The sequence below is a fragment of the Danio aesculapii genome, chromosome 19 (assembly GCF_903798145.1).
Source record: "Danio aesculapii chromosome 19, fDanAes4.1, whole genome shotgun sequence".
Taxonomy (NCBI): domain Eukaryota; kingdom Metazoa; phylum Chordata; class Actinopteri; order Cypriniformes; family Danionidae; genus Danio; species Danio aesculapii.
The window spans coordinates 25,265,226-25,281,726 of NC_079453.1; the positions used below are offsets into that span (position 1 = coordinate 25,265,226).

General features: G+C 44.8%; 1 protein-coding gene across 1 annotated transcript; it reads right to left on the bottom strand.

Annotated features, from left to right (window-relative positions):
* Window positions 1–3,520: 3,520 nt before the first annotated feature.
* On the bottom strand, window positions 3,521–15,653 carry LOC130246301 (uncharacterized). Its single transcript, XM_056479184.1, has 13 exons — window positions 15,461–15,653; window positions 14,771–15,028; window positions 8,906–9,000; window positions 8,771–8,821; window positions 8,315–8,690; window positions 8,012–8,188; window positions 7,695–7,793; window positions 7,286–7,554; window positions 5,621–5,722; window positions 4,317–4,379; window positions 4,121–4,181; window positions 3,818–3,945; window positions 3,521–3,736 (listed from the first exon to the last, which is right to left on the bottom strand). The coding sequence occupies exons 1-13, from the start codon at window positions 15,651–15,653 to the stop codon at window positions 3,521–3,523; spliced, it is 2,088 nt and encodes a 695-aa protein (XP_056335159.1).
* Window positions 15,654–16,501: the final 848 nt, after the last annotated feature.

Below are 16,501 nucleotides of genomic sequence, written 5' to 3' on the forward strand. Positions count from 1 at the left end.
TGTAGCTGTGAAATTGAAGACTGCCATCCATATTGGGTTAAAAACCCATGCCTAAATTCAACTGAGGATCCAAAGTTAAATTACAGTTAACGCTTTGCTATCTGAATGTTAGAAGGTAAAAATTTTAGACTTGATGGCATTTCAAGAGTTCACACTTAGCTGATGATTCGTTAAAAGCTTGTTTGGCATGCTGTCCCGGGAGAGAGCCCCGAGCTCAAGGGATCCTCGAGCCCAGGGCTTCCTCCCGTTTGCAGAGCGAGAGGGGAGCCTGAGCTCGGTGGATCTCAGAACTCCCCGCCTGCAGTAGCTAAGGGAACATGTGAGGAAAAAAGGGGGCTAGACAAATGCTTGATTGTTATGCATGATGTATATATTTGGATGGTGGGAGGAAACCGGAGAACCCGGGGAAAACCCACACGGACACGGGGAGAATATACAAACTCCTCACAGAAACACCTACCGACCTGGCAGGACCAGGGCTGGCAGTGTTCTTGCTGTGGGGCTAATAGTGCTAACCACTGGGCCTCCGTGCCGCCCGATCTATAGTGAAGGAGGAGAACGGGGAGGAAGGGGGGTTTCTTCCAAACGAAGATAAAGTGAACTGAAAACTGTGGTTATTTATAGTAGCTTATGGCTCATATGATTGGATGATACTGATTAGCTTAATATGAGACCGGCTGTGATAAATCATAAGCACGTGATCCTCTCGAAATTAGTTTATGAATAAACCTCACTTCAAGAGTTCACACTTAGCTGATGATTCATTAAAAGCTTGTTTGGCATGCTGTCCCGCGAGAGAGCCCCGAGCTCAAGGGATCCTCGAGCCCGGGGCTTCCTCCTGTTTGCAGAGCGAGAGGGGAGCCTGAGCTCGGTGGATCTCAGAACTCCCCAAAATGCAGTAATTAATCGCTCGGGACAGCAGCCACGTATTTACGAGAAAACCCCCCAAAAAGCAAGGAAAACTCCTGCGGGAGTTAGAGCTCTGGGAGACCCCTGCGGGGGTCGGAGCTTCTTGTAGAGGTAAGGAGAGTTAGAAGCGGAAAAGGGGACATATCTGGACATGTGTAAGTACGAATGTACTCAAATGTACAAATGAGTACCCAGGCATGGACACATATACACACACACACACACACACACACACACACACACGCACACACGCATCCTTGCGCACACACACATACATACATACATACATACATACATACATACATACATGCACAGAAAGCAAACGTGCATGCGCACATGCACGTGCATGCAGCCACACGCAAACATGAATTTACACAAATGCATATAACTATTTATTTATGGATAGCTCCTGCGGGAATCTGGCTGTTGTGACAAAGAGCCTTGAGGGGCTGAGAAGTAGACAGTAAACTGCTTGGGGGGGGGGGGGGGGGGGGGGGGGGGTTGGCTGGGTGGGACTCTTGCGAGACTCGCGGCTCTAATTTGACTCTTGCGGGAAGTCGGAGGCAGACATGGGGAGAGGAAATGATGCTCTTGCTAAAGGAGTTATAGAAGGAGAGGGGGGGGGGGTGGATTCAGGTTTGCCTAGAACCTTAGCGAGGGAGTGTGGGGAGCAGAAAACCAGCTGTAAGTAACACTAATATGCTATACAATTATATATAATAAACAACTACACAAAAAGAAAGATACTAATGCAGCGGGAGCCCACAACGCTGATAAGGGGAAAGAAAAGTGGAGAGCTGTTAAAGTAACAAGGTTACTAAGCAAAATACATAATATCATAAACATGAAATGCTAATGAACTACTATGCAGAATAAATACGTTAATGCCAAAACTGGTGAAAAACTATACAAAATAAATAAACTGATGCAGAGAAAGCACTCGACACTGGCAGGGCAAATAGGAAGCTGAGGGCGATAGGTGAGGCTCTTGCGAGAGCCAAAGCTCATATTGACTCCTGCGGGAGTCAGAGCTTAGCATGATGCTAAGGTGGAGGAAGGATGTTAGATGAGTGTCAAAGGCAAGGGGTAAAGGCTGGGAGAAAACAGCAAAAGCACTCAATGCTGGCAAGGGAAAAGGTGCTGGACGTAACGTGATTATGCAGAAATACACAAAATATTAATTAACTACTATGCAGAATAAACACATAATGTAGATATTGGTTTAATGACTATATGGAAAACAAATAAAACTGGTACAGCGGAAGCCCTCTACACTGGCAGGGGAAACAGGAAGGTGAGGGCGATAGGTGAGGCTCTGGCAAGAGCCAAAGCTTGTATTGACTCCTGCGGGAGTCAGAGCTTAGGGTGATGCTAGGGTGGAGGAAGGACGTTAGATGAGTGTCAAAGGTAAGGAGTAAAGGCTGGGAGAAAACCGCAAAGCACTCAATGCTGGCCAGGGAAAAGGTGCTGGAAGTAACATGATTATGCAGAAATACACAATATTATACACAAAATACTAAATGGACTAATATGCAGAATAAACACTATGTAGATATTTGTTTAATGACTATATGGAAAACAAATAAACTGGTACAGTGGAAGCACTCCACTCTGGAATGGGAAAAGAGGAAGGTAGCTGGAACACAGATATACTATACAATTATGCAAATGATACAATACAAGACATGAAGAGATAATAGTAAGCTACTGTGCAAAATAAATGAATTGAAGCAGCAGAGACACTCGATGCTGGTAGGAAAAAAATAATAATAAAAAAGGGGGAAGAGCAGCTGCAAGTAACGAATATCCTATACAGAATATACAAACTATCCAAAAGCAGCGGGAGCACACAACGCTGGCAGGGGAAAATAACAGGGGAGAGCTGTTGGAGGAAACGCGATTACTATGCAAAGTACAGAATATAACAACATAAATGCTAATGAACTATGATGCAGGATAAACAATGTAAATACTGGTGAATGACTATACAGAATAATTAAACTGATGCAGCGGAAGCACTCAATTCTGGCAGTGGAAACAGGAAGGTGAGGGTGATAGGTGAGGCTTCTGCGAGAGCCGAAACTCATGTTGACTCCTGTGGGAGTCTGAGCTTAGGGTGATGTTTAGATGGAGCAAGGAGGTTGAATGAGAGACAAAAGGCAAGGGGTAAAGAGCTTGGAGGGAACAACAGAAGCACTCAACGCTGACAGGGGGAAAAGAAAGGAGAGGGTGAAAGGTGAGACTCTTCCCAAAGCCAAATCTCGTGTTGACTCCTGCAGAAGTCTGAGCTTAGGGTGATGCTAAGATGGAGCAAGAAGGTTAGATGGGTCAAAGGCAAGGGGTAAAGAGCTGGGAGTGAAACAGTGGAAGTACTCAATGTTGGCTGGGGGAATGGGAAAGGTGAGGCTCTTGTGGTGATGCAGATGGAGCAAGGAAATTAGGAGAGAGTCAAAGGCGAGGGGTAAAGAGCTAGGAGGGAACAGCGGAAGCACTCAACGCTGGCAGGGGGAACAGAAGGGAGAGGGTGAAAGTGAGGTTCTTGCAAGAGCCAAAGCTTGTGTTGACCCCTGTGGGAGTCTGGGCTTAGGGTGATGCTGATGGGGCAAGGAGGTTACATGAGAGTCAAAGGCAAAGGGTAAAGAGCTAGGAGGGAACAGTGGAAGCACTCAATGCTGGCAGGGGGAACAGAAAGGTGAGGTTGATAGGTGAGGCTCTGCAAGAGCTGAAGCTCATATTTACTCCTGCGGGAGTCTGAGCCATAGAGGGGGTTGCTAGGAGTGGACAGATAGATGGCTTTGGCTAGAGTATAAAATTGTGGCCGAGATGGCTGAGAGGTTTAATAGAACCGACTGGGGTTGTTATAGATGAAAAGACGAATGTAGGATTTAAAAAGCTTCAGAGGACTAACGACCGAGGGTCTGGCTCTGATGCTGGGAAAGCCTGTTAATGGCTGCTGTGGTGGCATGCCAGTTCTGAATGAATGGCTGGAAAATGGTTCAGGAAGGAATCCTGAGAGGCGGAGGACTTTGAGGTGTTCTGGAACAAGAGACATGATACTGGACGATTAGCGTCGTCAGTAAAAAAGGGGGTCTAGGGGGTTGTTTCTTGAGATCCCCTTAAGTGTAGGTATGTTAGAAGGGTCCGGAGGGCATGGGTGAGGGCATGGATGTTGAAGATGTAAATGAAATGTTCAGTCGAATTAATCTCTTACTTTGCAGGATGAGGAAACCCTTTCTTTCCTCATCAAGCAAGATTAGATCTGCTATAGTGTGCTGGAGTGAGGGTTTGAGTTAGAATATGTTCCATGCTGTGATGTGATATGTTCCGTTCTGAGGGCTACTACTTGGAGGATAAGCGATATGGGGTTTGGTGGAGGTTATAAAGGGGGTGGCTTAAGGTAATGTCACTTCTGGAAAGGGAGGGACAGGCGTTGGGTTGGGATCCACTTCTGGAGCCAATGACCAGAATTTCTGGAAAGAAAATGAGAAAGTCATTGATTTGGTTTTTGCAACCTGCAAGTGTTCAGCAGACATGATACATTATTCTTTGGCTGATGTCCAAATAAGACATCTTTTTCGGGTTAGGTCGGGATTAGGACAGAAAAAAAATGAATGGAAGGGAGAGCTGAGAGTCCCGGGTGGAATCTGTGGGTTAGACCTGAAATGAGAAAGTCAGAAAAATTAGTGTCAGGGTGAGAACGCAGTTCTCTAGTGAGGTGAGGAATATTTACATGAATCAACAAAATTCCTCCATGAGATGGTGATGGGATGGAGAGCTAAAGATATGGAGCATGGCTTGGCTGGTGGTCCTGGAAATACCTCTAAGGCGGAGTAGGTGAAGTGAGAAGTTTAAATTCCTGTGGCATATTGCAATCAGACTTCTATGTTTGATGTGTAGAATTTCATTAGCTGGGTAATTTTCAGAAGTTAAATTGCTATCGGAAGTGGCTGGGTTTATTTATTTATTTTATTATTTTTTTTTTTTTTACTTCAAAAATGATGTTGACATTTAATTTATACTTGAACTGTACTTATTAGAAACTGTCAATGAAATGTTTGCTACAGGCTTTACTTTTATCCATGATTAAATAACATTAAGTTTGGAATCTTAACATTATTAAAATCAGAAGCATAACTGGCCCAATTCATTCACAAAGTCTTTGCAACTGTGTCTGTTCATAAACATCGGGAGAGAGGGCGGGACCATCTCATGTTCTGAGAGCTCTTGGACGGTGACACTTCTTTCAGCTATTGGCTCAGTGAAGTGTCCATCAAAAGTGCAAAGGTCGGTGGCCATTTTATTAAACAAATTACGAGTGTTTATGTCTGAAAGATGCTACTTACAGAACGCAGTACAGCGACTAGTTTGGATGACTGCAGTGTATCCATGGATGTTTATCAACATATGTTGTGGACTAATGTTTTACGGATTGGATTGCTTTAATCCTTGCAGTCGAATTATCCAGGCTGTTAAAATGTTAGGGACCTGTGGACGGGCAGGAAGCTTGAGGTGGGTTTATTTGGTTTGTTAAAATCTCTGGTTGTTTACAGTTCAACAGAGGACACCAAGTTCATAGTGTTTGTGTCCTTAAAATGATTTCAATTATTTTAGTTATGCGAGTCTTGCTTTCTAAAGATATACTAAATGTTTAGTTTTGTTGGAGAGTAGTTATTTTGCAAGGTTTCCTCTTAAAGCATGCTATGTACATTACCACAGGTGGACCGCTAAGAGAGCGGTGAGAGTTTGGCTTCATTGCAGTGGCTGAAGTCTCGGGGAGAGCAGGGCTCAGGTTGCAGTTGTAGAAGTTTGTTGGCTATTTCAATATTGATATGCTGAAAAGCGAAATGTTGTAAAAGCTTCTTTAGAGCTGAAGCTTTTTAGCAGCCGGAAGCTTTCTTCCAAACGAAGATAAAGTGGACTGAAAACTGTGGTTATTTATAGTAGCTTATGGCTCATATGATTGGATGATACTGATTAGCTTAATATGAGACCGGCTGTGATAAATCATAAGCACGTGATCCTCTCGAAATTAGTTTATGAATGAAGGTGCGGTTACACTTGACTTTTCCTTCCATAGACTTCCATTCATACGCACGCGAATGCGCCAGACCAGAAACGCAAGGGCCTGCGTTAAGTTTCGCAGGTTGCTGCGGTGCAAAGTTCAAGCTTGGTGAACTCTAACCTGCTAAATCGCATCACTTGACTGCATGAGACCAATCGAGGATCAAAACAGCACCTCTCTGGGCAGAAATTTAAAGCATGGAGCAATCACTGGCTTTTTTTAATGTCTAATCATCTTGTTTAATCCCGCCCCTTTTCGCAGCGCCGCACAACAGAATTTCGCACACACAAAGCCCAGTGTGACCGTAGCTTAAACCTCACTTAAACAGTGACAATGGCTTTGTGTTGATCGTAGATGGAAGTGAATACCGGTGGGGAGGGCGATGTCGCGGATGTAAGTGAAGAGCGGGGATGGGGGGAGGTTATTTCATGGATGAAAGTGTGTTTTAATGAATATTTGGCAGTTTATATCAAAGTAAGAGTCTTGTTTATATGCGGTGATAGAATTATTAAATCAGTCTGTTCTTGTTCAATTGGTGAAAAGTTTTACTGCCAAATGACAAATATGAAAGATTTTCAAATAATCGAGATTTTGAGCAGGTAGCTAACCTGTGAGCGTTTCTAACTGACCAGACAGTGAGCATCAAATAAATTTCTAACAAGGTTGTAATCGATAAAAGTGAAGCTCTATGAATACTTTCCGGATGCACTGTATTGAGATATCGTTCAGAATTATACGTGCACACACACCTGGAAATTGTGTAAGTCTGTCTGTGTTTTAACCAATCAAGTTAAAACACGTGTATGTATGATGCAGTTGATGACGTTGTGTGAGAGTATAATTGTTGTTGATTTGAGATTGTGAGCAGAACAACCTACAAACTCTTTGTGGGTGTTGAAGCTGTTTTCTGCTGATGAAACTGCAAACTATCTTCAGTAAACTTTATTTTAGTTAAATCTCTGACTCCGACTCTTCTTCATCTGACATTTTTGGGTTAAAACCATTGGTCCCGCTACACAGTCTTCCATTTTTTTATTGTATCCTTTAGAAATTCACACTTTCATCACTGTAATTACTAAATTTGTTCATAGTTTCACAAAGCTTTGCTCAGCTACAGTCATGTCAGTTCATAAGTGTGTGTGAGAGTGTGTATCTGTTTAGCTGTCTTGATGTTTAAGTGTTTCATTAACTGCTGTCTGCTTTTTCAGCATCTTGGCTGATTTGATTGATTTTTGATGAAAACAGGACTGGTGCGACAGTTTTTTTTTTATTCATGTTTTTTTTCACAAATGTTTTCCTTTGTTGGGGCTGTGCCCTTTTCTCAGGATCATCTGTGCCTTTTGTAGGATCCTCTCTTTCAGCTGTGCCTTTTTCCAGGATCTTTTCTTGAGCCTGGACCTTTTTCAGGATCCTCTGTTGTTGCTGTGTCCTTTTTTTAAGTTCTTCTGTTGCGGCTATGACCTTGTTTTCTGGATTCTTTGTTGCTGCTGTGTCCTTTTTTGCGTCAGGAACTGTGGTGCTCAGTAGTGCAAATAATCTTTCCCAATCATTTGCACCACGCTGCTTATTTCTTATTCCTTGACCTGAATCATACAGACACACACAAAATCAAGGTTATTGATTCAGATTCTTCACCATAAACAAATAACATAAAAATGTACAATAAAAACCTTTTTCAAATGAAAGGAGAATCTATTTTCACAATCATTAGAAGCTGATCTACAGTTCAGTACCTCAAACCATTGATGGAGGAGGATTTCTTCCAGAGGAATCCGCTGGCTTGGGTTTTCCTCCAGGAGAGCTTGAATCAAATGACAGCATTCTGTGCAGAACGATGGTGGGAAGAGGTGAGAGAAACACATTATTAACTTCAACTTTACATCTGCTGTCAGTTTATTCATCTATAAGATCTGACTCGACTTTCCTTTAGAATCAGAACATTGTCACCATTATCCAATATCCAACTCTTAGTTTTAATCCATCATTTTGTATGATTTAAACTACAACTGCTCGTCTATGATGTGATGAATGACGTCTTACCTTCTGACAATCCAGGCTCAGTCCAGTTTCCATCATTGATCTTTTGCATGTCCGTGGCTTCAGGAAATCGTTGACACAGCAGCAGGAACAACAGAACTCCCAAAGACCATACAGTGGATGGTTCTGCGTGGTATTCGTTGCTCAGGAAGTACTCCGGTGGGAAGTACTCCTTTGTGCCTGAAGGAACAAGATTTGGTCTTAGCATGAAATACTAAAGCATGTTTTCTCTGTAGCCGTTAAGATGAAAATACATGATTGACCAAATTCACAGTCCAGACTACAGGTGTTCTGTTTAATACATACCACAGAAACTGTCATAGCCAAATTCTTGGAGAAGAACCCCACAGCCAAAGTCAATTAGCTTGACCTCAAGCGTGTCCGTGTTGACTAGCAGGTTCTCCAGCTTTATGTCGCGGTGAAAAACCCCACGTCTGCAGCACATGAGACCGGCCATCGTTGCCTGCGCCATGATCCCTTGAGCCTGGCGCTCACTGATGGAGCCCAGAGACATTGTGAAGTCGAACAGATCTACACATGGTGAAGGTCGTTCCAGGATCATGATGTAACAATCCTGCTGGTCCTGCCAGTCCAGCAGCTCAATGATCTCTGGAACCTTGCCGCCTCTATGAGCCAGTATCAACAGGCCGATCTCTAAAGGAAGGGGCTCAGGATGACCAGCCTAGAAGAAAGATTAGTTAGGCGGTGTTGCTTTCCCAGATATACTGTTGTCAGTGCCTTTACATGTTGAAGTCTACTTACGATGTAGATGTATTTCATGTTCGATGGCTTTCTGGCAATTTTTACAGCCACCTGTTCAACAAAACAACACTTCTGTTATAATCACATCAAGTGCACTAAAAAGTGAACATAATATATGTTAAAGGGATTATTCACCTCAAGGCCATCCTCCAAGCGCTTCCCTTCATAGACGCTGCCAAATCCTCCCTCTCCAATCTCCTCGCCGAGTTCGTACCGGTCCAGAATGTCACCTGTTAAAAGATGAATAATCGCAGCTGATGTGAAATGTCAAGCACTGACAGAAGTGTGTGTAATGTTTGAGGTAATGGCAGTAAAAACTCACCCTCGGTCCACCTGTAGTGGACTGAAGCTGGAGGGGTTCGATCCTGCTGATCTTCTGGAGAAGGGACTTTCATACCACTAGAAAGAGGTTCAACATCTAAAGAGGGGAATACACATATGTCTATATTCAATAATTCAATATACCGTGAAAATGAACCTGCACAATATTGATATAGTGAACACTTCAAAATAAAGTGAACAATGATTGAAACTTCTTGAGTGCTTTTTAAAAATATTCAGATTGTAATAGCAGTGGTGTTCATAACAGCATCAAATGCTTGGACACTTCATTGGTTAATTAACTTAATAGTTCAAACATTTTCACATGTTAATCTGGCCTAATGCATGCTGAAATTGTTATGAAGCGGACAGGAGACAGAGGTAAGGAAACGTTAGGGTGTTTATTAAATGACAACAAGGAGCACATGAAGGATAGCCAGGAGGATCAGGAATGATGTTGGGGTCTTTTCCTCCGTGGCTGGGTAACAGGAATACACGAGGATGGACAGCACACACCAGATACAGCTGACAGAGGATGACACAGACTTGGAAGGACTGGAAGACAGGACGATTCGGGTGGACCAGGAAGACTAGGAGGAATACAAAGAGAACAGGTAAGTAAAGCGTTTGTTTTAGCTGAGGATGACTACGCTGAGTGGTCGCTCAGTTGTCCGCTTTCGTCGAGACGAGCCCGGACAATGAGCGACTGGAGTGCTGTGCTTTTATCTGGTGCTCGTGAATGTGATGCAGCTGTGTGCTCATTAGAAGTCAGGTGATGGTGATCTTCGTGAGTGGGGGTCGTGAGAGCCTGACCAATCCATGACAGTACCCCCCTCCCCAGGGCCCGCTCCTGAGGGCCGACACCTCCGACGCCGTGGTGGTCTCCCTCTGCCTCTAGGCGCTGGGAACTCAGGGTGGCTCTCATGAAACTCCACCATGAGACTAGGATCGAGAATATCAGCTCTGGGAACCCATGTCCTTTCTTCGGGGCCGTACCCTTCCCAGTCCACCAGGTACTCCAACTGGCCACCACGACGTCGGGAACGCAAGATCTCCTTCACTGCGTAGACGGCTCCTTCTTCTAGGAGCAGTGGAGGAGGGGGTTCCTCTTCGTGGTCAGGCTCTGTGGAGGGAAGAACAGGATCGTGATAGGGTTTCAGGAGTGATACGTGGAATGTAGGGTGAATACGGTAGTGAGAGGGTAATTGTAGTTTGTAGGTGACGGGGTTAACCTGTTCCACGATGGTGAAGGGACCAACAAATCGGGGACTTAACTTGCGAGAGGGCAGTCGCATGCGTATGTCCCGGGTGGATAGCCACACCTTTTGTCCGGGTGTGTATCTGGGTTCTTCAGACCTTCTTCTATCGGCGGTTACCTTGCTTCGACGGACTGCCCTCTGCAGATGTTGATGAGCCTCGTCCCAGACTCTCTCGCTCTCCCGGAACCAGTGATCCACTGCGGGGACATCAGATGGTTCGCCATCCCAGGGAAAGAGCGGTGGTTGGAAGCCCAGGACGCACTGGAATGGCGTGAGTCCGGTGGAGGGTTGCCGCAGTGAATTTTGGGCATATTCTGCCCAGCCCAAATACTGGCTCCAGGAGCTCTGGTGACCACTGCAGAAGGTCCTCAGGAACCGTCCCACCTCCTGAATCTTCCTCTCTGTCTGCCCGTTGGTTTGGGGATGATATCCAGAAGAGAGGCTGACGGCCACACCTAGGAGCTTGAAGAAGGCTTTCCATAGACGTGAGATGAACTGTGGACCTCTGTCCGACACAATATCTTCTGGAATACCAAATGACCTGAAGACTTGATTAAAGATATTGTCGGCTGTTTCAAAGGCTGTGGGAAGACCTTTCAGAGGGATTAGTTTGACAAACTTTGAGAATCTATCTACGATGACTAGAATACAGGTATTACCTTCTGACGAGGGGAGGTCAGTGATAAAGTCCACTCCTAGGTGTGACCAGGGACGGTTCGGAATCGGCAAGGGATGGAGCTTTCCAGCGGGTAGATGACGTGGGCTCTTGGATTGGGCACAGTCCTTACAGCCCTGAACATATTGCCTCACATCCCTTGCCATGTTTGGCCACCAGAATCGTTGGGATACTAGCGAGAGAGTATTGTTGATCCCTGGATGTCCAGTGCCTAGCGAGGTATGTAAGGAGTGGATCAGATCTACCCGGTGTTCAGGTGGTATGAACTGCCGATGAGGAGGGCATCCCGGCGGAGCAGGGGCTTCCGGAGTGGCAACGACTGGAGGAGCGTTCCAGGTGATCGGACAAATGGAGATGTGTTCGGGAAGAATCTTCGTTGGGAGTTCTTCATGATCGTGATGCTCGTGTAAACGAGAGAGAGCGTCTGCTCTTAGATTCTTGGGTCCTGGACGATAGGAAATGGAGAAATCAAAACGTGAGAAGAAAAGTGACCATCTGGCTTGACGTGGACATAGTCTCTTGGCCTCTTTGATATATTGGAGGTTTTTGTGATCTGTGATCACCTGGAACGGATGTTTGGCTCCCTCCAACCAGTGACGCCACTCCTCCAAGGCTAGCTTGATTGCTAGAAGCTCCCTGTCTCCTATGCTGTAATTCTGCTCCGCCGGGCTCAACTTCCGAGAGAAATAGGCACAGGGATGCAGTCGGGGCGGTGTATCATGATGTTGGGATAATACTGCCCCGACGCCGGTGGTGGATGCGTCCACTTCCACCACGAAAGGAAGATTTGGGTCAGGATGAGTCAGGAGTGGGGCCCTTGTGAACTCCTTCTTAAGAAGGCGGAAGGCTGCGGCTGCTTCTTTGGTCCACTCCAGTCCTTTGGGTTTACCCTTGAGGAGATTAGTGAGAGGTGATGTAATCCTGCTGTAGTCCTTGATAAACCGTCTATAAAAGTTAGCAAACCCAAGAAACCTCTGGAGCTCCTTAATGGAAGTGGGTTCTGACCAGGATAGAACAGCCTCAATTTTCTTCCCATCCATACGTATACCGGTTTGGTCAATGATGTATCCCAAGAAATGAATCGACTTCTGGTGGAATGAGCATTTCTCCGCTTTGAGGTAGAGGTGATGTTCTCTCAATGTGTGTAGGACCTCCGCAACGTGTTGGCGATGTTCGGCCTCACTCCGGGAGTAAATGAGGATGTCATCTATGTACACTATTACAAAGTGGTGAAGAAACTCCCGGAGGACTTCATGAATGAAGTTTTGGAATACGGAGGGGGCGTTGACCAGACCGTAAGGCATGACCTCATATTCATAGTGGCCAGTAGGGGTCACGAATGCTGTCTTCCATTGGTCCCCCTCACGTATTCTTATCAGATTATACGCGCTGCGGAGGTCCAATTTAGTGAAGACTTTAGCTTCTCGGAGCTGTTCCAAAGCGGCTGGTACCAGAGGAAGGGGATATCGGTATTTTACTGTACCGTTATTTAGGACCCTGTAGTCGATGCATGGACGCAGCCCTCCGTCCTTCTTGGCCACAAAGAAGAAGCTTGAGGCGGCTGGTGATTTTGAGTGACGTATGTACCCCTGACTCAGAGCCTCCCTTATGTAATCTTCCATTGCCTGATTCTCTGGAAGCGAGAGCGGGTAGATCCTACCTCTTGGCAACTGGGCATCTGGAACTAGGTCGATCGCGCAGTCCCATGGCCGATGCGGCGGTAGCTGGGAAGCTCTCTTGGGGCAGAAGACATCATGAAAGGAGCTGTACTCCTTAGGAATGTGGATAGACTGCTTCTCAGGAGGACTCTCGACCGATGTTGTAAACAAAGAAATGGGGTTCCGACCTTGAAGAGGGAGATTTGGAAAACAGGTAGGTGTACATCCAGATCCCCATTTCTTTATCTCTCCTGTGCCCCAAGAGATGATGGGATCGTGCTTCACCAGCCACGGGCGCCCTAGAATGATGTCCATATTTGCACCCTCCAGAACCAGAAATTGAATCCTCTCTTGATGTAACAACCCCACTTGAAGAAGGATGTCTTCGCATTGTCGATGGATACGGGTCGAAGATCGAGTGCACTGGGTTATCGGTTGTATCTGGTATATATGCGAGGACGCCTCAGTACGTAGGTGGAGTTGACGACAGAGGGATTGGGAGATGAAGTTCCCTGCTGACCCGGAGTCGATGAGGGCTGTGACAAGGAGAGAAATAGAGGCAGTAGTTATTTGTACGGTGGTAGTAAGTGGTTTACATTGTTCAATATTCGTACTGAATACACTCACTGAAGTCCGAATGGGACGAAGGGGACACTCCATACGGGTGTGTCCACTGACACCGCAGTATAGACACAGACCCCGGGTCAGCCTCCTCTGTCGTTCCGCTGATGTCAGTCTTCCAGACTCTATTATCATGGGTTCTGGTTCTGGAGAGGCTGTTGACTCAGGCGATTGGAGGAGTGCAGACGAGGGGGTGATGGTGTCCTGTTGATAGGAACGGAGACGATCGGAACATCGGAGAGAATGTTGGATGAATCTCTCCAGACCCATAGTATCATCTAATGTGGCCAGCTGGATTCGGAGAGTGGGTTCCAAGCCGAGCCGGTACGTGGTCAACAACGATCTCTCATTCCATCCACTTGCAGCTGCTAGAGTGCGAAACCGGAGAGCATATTCCTGTGTAGATAGAGTACCTTGCTTTAGATGATACAGCTGCTCTCCAGCGGCTACTTCCCCATCAGAACGTCCAAACACCTCTTTGAAATACTCCGTGAAGGTAGTGATGGAATTCATGACCGGCCCGGCTTGGTTCCAGATCGTCTCAGCCCATTTAAGTGCAGGCCCAGAGAGTAGTGATACGATGTAGGCGATCTTTGACTTATCTGTGGGATATAGAGAAGGTTGCATTTCGAATATGAGGGAACATTGTAACAGAAAACCATTGCACTCCCCCGCTCCGCCTGAGTAGGGCGCTGGTCGGGCCATGGGACTGGAAGGAAGGGCCGAAGAAGAAACTGTGGAGGCGGAAGTGCTCGGTGCTGGTGGTGCGTTGGAAAGTGGAGCTGGTGGCTGTAGAATCCGCTTCAACTGGTCCACCAGCTCTTGAAAGTGATCGGGGGTGCTCATGTTGTCGTCGTTATAGGTCCGGGCTTCTGTTATGAAGCGGACAGGAGACAGAGGTAAGGAAACGTTAGGGTGTTTATTAAATGACAACAAGGAGCACATGAAGGATAGCCAGGAGGATCAGGAATGATGTTGGGGTCTTTTCCTCCGTGGCTGGGTAACAGGAATACACGAGGATGGACAGCACACACCAGATACAGCTGACAGAGGATGACACAGACTTGGAAGGACTGGAAGACAGGACGATTCGGGTGGACCAGGAAGACTAGGAGGAATACAAAGAGAACAGGTAAGTAAAGCGTTTGTTTTAGCTGAGGATGACTACGCTGAGTGGTCGCTCAGTTGTCCGCTTTCGTCGAGACGAGCCCGGACAATGAGCGACTGGAGTGCTGTGCTTTTATCTGGTGCTCGTGAATGTGATGCAGCTGTGTGCTCATTAGAAGTCAGGTGATGGTGATCTTCGTGAGTGGGGGTCGTGAGAGCCTGACCAATCCATGACAGAAATACTGACTGAAGATTCTGAGACTATTTATAGAGCTTAATGTAATGTACTCTACTTTATACAGGACTGAAAAGGATGATGAGAGAAGGCCACACATTCTCAAATGGCCACTAGATTTACCTTCAGAACTCTTCTTGTGGATCTGAACAGAAGTCTGGTCCTCCTGACTAGAGCTGCTGCTGGACGTCTGGACTTTACAAGAGAGCAGCTTCTCAGCACTGTCAGTCCTCCTCCTCTTTCTCTCATTTTCCTCAGCAACATCAGTGGACTGAAGGCTGCTGATGGATGTCGGAGGTGTTTGAGGATGGAAATCGTTCACATGAGAGCTGTGACAACTTCGTTTTCTCTTTTGGCCAGAAGACATCCACTGGTTGTCATCTGTATTTAGAGATGTAAGACATGCATTAATGATAATGGCTTATAAAATTGACTGGTATTCAATCAAATATTGATATTTATACCATTTTTATATTTCAGTAATATTATTAATAATATGCAATGATTAAATGATTTGTGGACAATACAGTTTGTTGTAAAGTTTTCTCTTTTAGTAGATATATAATGAGAAACTTTGATTACCAAACAATTGGTTCTACTTAGATTTGTGTTACAAACCTAAAATAAGTTAAAAAGTTTTATTTTTTATTGTTTGTGTACAGTTTTTAGTTACTATACTCTCAAAATCATTCCTCATAAATCTGCAAAAATAGCAAAACGTGTCCACAGAATCTGTCTGGCCCTATATGTATATGTACAGAGATCTAGTAAACACAAAACATTGTCAGATTGTCAAACAGTGACTGGATTTACCCTCAGTGTAAAGGGAGAGCGGCTTCTGAAAACTCTCCCACCTCCTCTTCTTTCTCACTTGTATCTCAATCTCCTCTCCAACACCAACAGGAGAATGGTTCTCAGCCACATTGGTGCTGGATGTCGGAGGTGTACGAAGATAGGAATCATACACTTTAGTGTCTTGAGAACAACGCTTTCTTTTCAATGCCATAATAACAGAATTCACTGGGAAAACTACTATTACTAACTGCAATGAGAAGACGCAATGAGGAGATTCTGAACTGTCTTCTACTTTTAATGCTGCATTCTTCTGTTTCTATGACAGCGCATTCCGGAACACTTGTTTACATTCAAAATCAACAATCTAAAACAGCATTATGGACTAGATATCTACACATATAACTAGATATATAATAGACAGACAGGCAGATATAAGCTATAATCTTTAATCTTTCACTTCCCAATAATAAAGAACAGTATTTTCACCACAAATATCTAAATAAATCCAAGAAAAAAACTTGTAAATACAACACCAAACTAATCCTGAAACATTATTATCCAGCAACTAAATAAAACACTGTAATTTTAAGATTAGATAGATTTTATGTGCAATAATTTTGCTTTAATTGAAGAAAAAAATATCAAATGTAGCAATTGCTTAAAGAACAAACTCAAAATGACATTATTAGGCCCACATTTAGTCATGGGATGTGTGTGATGTAAAACATCGGTTTTTGCAGGTTTTTCCTGCAACAACAATTATGAGGGAGGAGACCACCTCTATCAAATTTTGTACAACATCCACATTTTGACAAAAACAGGTAGATAAGATTGATAAAATTGCAAGAATAATCCAAATACGATTATTTCAAGTAGCAAACATGTCATGATGGCACTACTAAATGAATAATGCCTGAATAGTGTCATGTGCTCATTCAAACTTTTATCTACGCATTGTCAGCTGTAGTCACCAAGCAGTGTATAAAATAGTTTGTGTTTATGTGGTAAAATGTTTTGTGTATGAAATATTTGACCTCTCAGATGAGTGTCACTTTTACC

Excerpts from the sequence above, each read along its gene's own strand:
- LOC130246301 (XM_056479184.1), bottom strand. The coding sequence starts at position 15,653 with ATGGCATTGAAAAGAAAGCGTTGTTCTCAAGACACTAAAGTGTATGAT. Across the intron at positions 7,794-8,011 it reads TGAGCCTGGATTGTCAGAAG|AATGCTGTCATTTGATTCAA; the intron begins GTAAGACGTCAT and ends CGTTCTGCACAG. Across the intron at positions 4,182-4,316 it reads CTGTCCCTCCCTTTCCAGAA|CACACTATAGCAGATCTAAT; the intron begins GTGACATTACCT and ends CCCTCACTCCAG.